The sequence below is a fragment of the Elephantulus edwardii genome, unplaced genomic scaffold (genome assembly GCF_000299155.1).
Source record: "Elephantulus edwardii isolate Elephantulus edwardi_28Jun2011 unplaced genomic scaffold, EleEdw1.0 scaffold00550, whole genome shotgun sequence".
Taxonomy (NCBI): domain Eukaryota; kingdom Metazoa; phylum Chordata; class Mammalia; order Macroscelidea; family Macroscelididae; genus Elephantulus; species Elephantulus edwardii.
Genome location: NW_006400300.1, coordinates 334444 through 340779, shown reverse-complemented (window position 1 = coordinate 340779; position 6336 = coordinate 334444). Strand labels below are relative to the sequence as shown.

Below are 6336 nucleotides of genomic sequence, written 5' to 3'. Positions count from 1 at the left end.
TTTGAACTCAGGATCCTTGGCCAAGTCCTCCTTGGCCTCCACTATCATTTCTGTCTGCACCAGCCCTGGCCACAGAGACACGTAGCTGACACCATGGCTCCGTAGCTCATGGGCACAGTCAGCAGCCATTCTGTCGCACTATAGAGAGAAAGAGGCAGAGTGAGCACTCCACAGTACTAGTCATGTCACATTCCCTGGACCCTCTTTGCTCCCCCGATAATGCCTTTGCCCTTCTCAGGGGCCCAGAAGACTCAGCTGCCCACCTTCCCCAGTGTGGTGTTGTTCCAGCAACTGCAAAGAAGCCAAAACAAAGGAGCTTTTCCTGGAGGACTAGAGGGAACAGTAAGGGCAGCGAATCTGATCCCATCCTGCAGGGCCTGGATCTCCTGATCCATGGGTAACACAATTATTCTACACTTCCTCCTAATCCCACATGTCTCTGGGTCCTCACCGCAGCTTTGCCCACACCATAGGGGACATTGAAGAGGTACTGCAGACCCCCAGTGGAGGAGATGACCACGATGAGTCCCCGGCGAGCTGGTACCATCAGACGTGCCCCATACACTGAGCATAAGTAGTGGCCTCTGGAAGATGGGGTAGGGGAAGGAAGAGGAATTCCAGATCAGAGCTGGCCTGGGCACTGCAGGCCCTCAGAAAGGTCAGTATCCCCTAGTGGCAGTGATGGAAGGAAGGCTGCAGATCTAGGAGATCAGGGGTTAATGGTCAGTTCTTGAAGGAAAACAGGTAAAACTCATCTAATGACAGATGAGAAATGGCAATATTTAGAAGATCTAACAGAATAAAATTTACAGTAACAATTATAAACATAAAATATCATGGAGGGGAGTTTGAGAAACTTTTAACATACATAAAGAAAATATTAGAGTATTCTGTCTAATGTAAAAGAACAAGTACAGACAGAAAATGAAGAATGAACATATAAAAAAACCCAAATTCTAATGAAGTCAATTTATATATTCAATTAAATCTTATATCCTGATAAGACATTATGTAGGAATAGAGAAATAAAAGTTTGATGAGAATAAACAAGGAAAATCCTGAAAAAAGAATGATATCTGGTGGGTGAGAGGGATATGTTCCCCCTTCCATACTAATCTTTATAATAATGACAGGCAGTATTAGTATTATGATGGAAAGATAAAATAGTGAAATAGTAAAAAATTACACAGAAATAGAAATAAGAATTCAATATATAATAAAGGAATAATTTCAAATGAATGGGAATGTTGGATCACTGAATAAGTAGAATTAGGAAAACTGGCTAGCTAGAGATGGTAGTGAGACAATGACTGCTATTGCTGAGTTTTCAATTTTTCTGTTCAAGTGTATTGACTTGATTTTTGGGTTTAGGTATTAACTTTGGGTATACATAATTATCTAGCCAGAACCAACTTTCAGAGGCTGTAAATAGCACACATTGTCCACCATTCTCCCTCAGAGCAGCTAGTGAATTTGAAACACATGCCTTTGAGTCCATTAGGCCACCAGGGCACCAGGAACAATAATAGGAGACCTAAAAAAAACCACCTCAGCAATCCAAAAACCTGAAACGCAAAATGTACTAAAGGAAAACCAGGTGCATGTAAGATTGAAAACCCAGTATGATTTGTAAATTTTCATTCAAAGAAAAAACCAACAAAAAAGCCCAGCCAAGATATTGACACAACATCCATGGATGGCAATTACAAATTGAACTGTGTCTCCCAAAAATTAAAAAAAAAAAAAAAGTGAAAGAAAACATGGGTGAAGGTGTTTACAAACTTGGACCTTTTCTTAGCATTATAATAATAGAAAGAATAAAAGATTGACAGATTTGTCTTCTTAAAACTAATACATATGTATATGTCAAGTACGTATACACTGTTATGGATTGAACTGCAACTTCACTAGATTGTGATCCTCAGTATTGTGTAATCATCCTCTACTTTGTGATCTGATGTAATTATCCTATGTATTGTAAATCCTAACTTGAATGGTATATGATGGATCTCTAGTGGAACAGTGTTGGGTTCCCAACTGCAAGGTCAGTGAGTCAGACCTACCAGCTGCTCCAAAGGAGAAAGATAAGCTGTCTTCTCTTATAAGGATTTACAGCTTCAGAAACCTGATGGAGATCTGCCATGCAATAACTGGAATAGACTCAGTGGCAACGGGTTTGGTTTACTGTGGTATTAATGAGGCAGGATTAACATGAGGCAGTTGTGTTAATTAAATGAGGCAGGATATAAACTATAGGATTGAGTTGTGTATTTAACCAATCTCTTGAAATATTAAATAGTCCAACTGCCACCAATAAGGATTAGACAAATTATGCTACATTCTCCCAATAAACTAGTTTGTGGGTATTAAAAATGAGAGGAAAAAAATGTTTTATGTGTAAATATGTACCAGACTATTAATAGTAGCTATGCAAAGGGAGAGAGAAAGGAATGACAGTAAGATAAATAATATTATATAGGGGGAGCTCTGGTGGCCTAGTGGCAAGAAGCTGCACTGCAATCCCAGAGGTACACAGTTCGAATCCACCAGATGCTCTGCTGGAGAAGGAGGAGCAATATCCTCCTGTACCAGTCAGATCCGATTTGATGGTACACGCATACAAAATATTAAAAAAAAGAAAAAAAATAATATTATATAGACCTTTAGCTAAGAGACTTACAGAGTAGCCTTTACATTGGATAATGCATCAATCTGAGCCTCTGTATAATGGGCTCTGATCAACAAGGAATGGAGGAATGGAAGACATCTATCTTAGGAGGGATATGGATATCTTATTGCCATCAAATTGGGACTAACTTAATTTACCCTGTAATTCTCATGGGAGGAGAATGCTCATCTTTCTCCCAGAGAGCAGCTGGTAGACTCAAACTGACAACAAATACCTCCTTTAGGTTAGGAGTGAAACTCCCTACACACTATGCCACCACAGCTGCTTCTTTTTTTAAATTATTATCAATTTTAATGGAAGTTTAGACTGAGGATTTCCATTCATTTATTGTTGCACTTTTTTTCCTGCTCACCCATCCATCCCCACAATTCTCTTTTCTCTTTGAAAAGTAAAAGAAAAATTCTTTCATTGTTATACAATCCATCCCCCCAAGTCCACTCCACTATGCAGCATTCACTCTGGACTCCTGTAATGACAATACCTAATCACATATCCCTTTTAAACTGTTTTCTCCCTCATCTGTTTCAATGCAGTATGCATTATTTATGCCACCTTTCTCAGTCTCCCCCCAACCCTGATATCAGTCCTGTTTTACAGCAGTGACACTGTGCTGTATTTGTCCTTTTGTGACTGAGATATCTCACTCAGCATAACGTCCTCCAGGGTCACCCATTTTGAATAATATTTCCTGATTTCCTTGTTTTTCAATGCAGCGTAGTATTCCATTATGTGAATATATCACAGCTTTTCTATCCATTCGTTTGTTAACAGAGCTTCTTGTTAGGAACCTAGGCACTGCCAATTTCCAGTTCTTTGAGTCTACTTTCTTATCTCTATGCTATTCTCACAATCTCTTCCACTTTGAAATTCACTATCACATCCTATTCTTGCTTTTTCAGATGGCTCACAGAGTATCATAACTGGAGCAACAGGTGTTCTAAAAACTTTGAACAAACACTTCTAGATAATCTCTTGGTTACTCCCACATCCACTGAGTAAATTTTACTAGCCAAGGGAGTAACATCATCCTAACAATAATAAACAGTGAAATAATCAAACCAAAATGAGTTTCTATTGAGTTAATTCCAACTCCCATAGACATGTGTGTGTCAGAGTAGAACTGTGCTCCATGGTGTTTTCAGTGGCTTAATATTCAGAAATTGATCACCAGGACTTTCTTTCAAAGTACCTAGGGGTGGATTCTAAGCACAAGCTTTTTGGTTGGCAACACAGCACTCTATGTCACTAGGGCTTCCTAAACTCCAACTACTTGGCTAGTAGCCAAGCACATTTAACTGTATCACCCAGGGGCTGAGCTGGTATCTATTATGCTGCATCAGTCAATTATGGATGCTGTTGTTTTTCCTCAGGCCTGTGTCAGGCAAATGGACCCAATGACAACTTCCCTCTTTTTTTTTAAAATTAAATTTTATTAATTTTAATGAACATTTACAGAGATTTTGGGTTTCCATTCATTCATTGTTGCGACAACTTCCCTCTTTACTAGGATCTAGGAGCACCTGCACAGTCAGTTGGGGGTGAAGATAAGGAAGCAGGGGACTAGTACTTACTCTTTCTTTTTCATCTTTTCCTGATCTCAAACAAAACCATTTATTCCTCTGACCACTTTTGAAAGCACCGACTACAGAAGATGTGCATTACTGGGAGGAGAAAGCACTCTCTTGGGTGGGCAGGGAGTAAGGCCAAGGTGAGCCATCAGAGCCTTGCTCTGATGAAAATTACTAACAGAATGCAGGCAAAAGCAGACATACTCAGGTGCAGGCTCACTTGAAAGGAACTTCTCTAGAGGAAAGTGGGGAAAACTGGTCAGAAGGGAGAAGAGGTAAAAGAGTGTGGTGGATTGTGGAAAGAAAAGGAGATGAGGACATACTGGGAAAGGGAGATATTCACCTGAGTCCAACATTGTTAATGTCATCCCACATGGAGGCGGGGACTTCCCAGAATGTTTTCTTCATATTGTTCATGATTGTCTAGAAGGCACAGATTGGATAATGAATAATCTGAAGACCAGCAGATATGAATGTTTGGGTAAAGAGCAGAATATGGAGTATGGAAGAGGACTCAGAGAACCATAGGAGGAAGTCAGAAGCATAAAGCTGGGATTAGAGCTCAAAAGATACCTGGACTCCTCCATAGGCATTGTTGACCAGCACATCTAGACGCCCCTGCTGCTCTCGGGCCACCTGCTCAAACAGGCTTTGCACTTGGCTCTCCTGGCTTGAATCACACACCACAGGATAACACTTGCCCCCGCGGTATTGTGCCTAGAGAAACACAGTTCACAAGATTAGCTCACAGTTGAACATGAGACATACTGCAACTACCAAGTACGGTTGGGAACTGAGAAGACAAACCACAGGAATCAGAACAGAGAACATGTTAGGCAACATTGTCATCTGGTGGCAGTTTGAGGAATGATAGTCCTTTCCCACTTTCTAAGCTTCAGGGCAAGCAAAGTTGTATCATCAGCATTACGCAGGTTATAGATGAGTCTTCCTACAATCCTGATGACATTCTCTTCACAGAATCCACCTTCGTGAATGATTTTCTCAGTACACATATTGACTGTTGTTGCTGTTGTGATGTGTCATCGAGTTGCCTGCAAAATAGTGACCCTAGGTACAATAGCCCTAAACCCTGCTCTATCCCTTGCCAATCTTATTGTCTCCAACACACCTATCCGCATTACCCCGGTGACTGAATCAATCCATCTCATCGAGGGTCCTCCTCTCCTGAGCTGTCTCTCCACCCTCCCAAGCATGACGTCCCTCTCCAAGGACTAATCCTGCCTTGCAACATGCCCAGTTTTTCAGAGGAAGCTTCAGAATACTTGCCTCCAAGGACCAGCCTGGCATAACCCTCTCCAGGACGAACCTGTTTGTTCTCCTAGCAGTCCATGGTATATTCAACCCTCTTCTCCAGCACCACAGCTCAAAGGCATCAACTCTCCTTCTATCATCCCTAGTCATTGTCCAGATTTTAGGATGCATAGCAAGTAACTGCAAATACCAGGGCCTGTATCAGGTACACCTTAGTCTCTGACTGACATCATTGAATAGGTATGAAGAAAGGATACAACCCTGACACACAACTGCTTCTTGGTCTAAGAATAGATGCCCCAGGAGCACAATTAAGTGTTCTGAGAGTCTATGCTTTGAGGACAATAAAGGTGAGGGAAGTTCTCTAGAGAAATGACTAACTATGCTTTTCTTATGTTTGGTCATTACCACTCTCATGCTCATAACTCTCACCCTTCACCATTCACCTCAGCCCTCCTACTTTCATTTCATCTCTCCTCCTTGTAACTTGGAATGCATAGGAATGAACTATTTTTTCTTCCCAGTCCAACATATCCTCTACACATACACTCCACTCTCCACTTCAAGAGAAGGGAGATCTATTGAATAATTCCCACTATCCTCCTGACTTACGCTCTGGATTCTACCATCCACTTTCTTGCTTGAACTGACTACAATGTCTCCTGACTGCTCACTGGATCTCTAGTTTTTCTACTTAAATTAATTCTACTGAGTCACTGTATCAAAAGGAATTGGCAGACACAGAAGAATTTAATGAAATAACATATGAGCAAGAGCCTATGGTGATGAAGAAAGAAGTTCAAGCTG

The 6336-nt window shown here is 41.0% G+C and overlaps 1 protein-coding gene across 1 annotated transcript in view; it reads right to left on the bottom strand.

Moving 5' to 3' along the window:
• DHRS1 (dehydrogenase/reductase (SDR family) member 1) overlaps nt 1-6336 on the bottom strand; it is a 62476-nt gene that overhangs the window by 2490 nt on the left and 53650 nt on the right. Inside the window, exons 4-7 of the mRNA XM_006903269.1 lie at nt 4831-4974; nt 4601-4680; nt 452-584; nt 2-138 (exon numbers count right to left, since the gene is read on the bottom strand). Coding sequence (XP_006903331.1) covers nt 2-138; nt 452-584; nt 4601-4680; nt 4831-4974 — 494 coding nt within the window. The remainder of the gene's footprint in view (nt 1; nt 139-451; nt 585-4600; nt 4681-4830; nt 4975-6336) is intronic.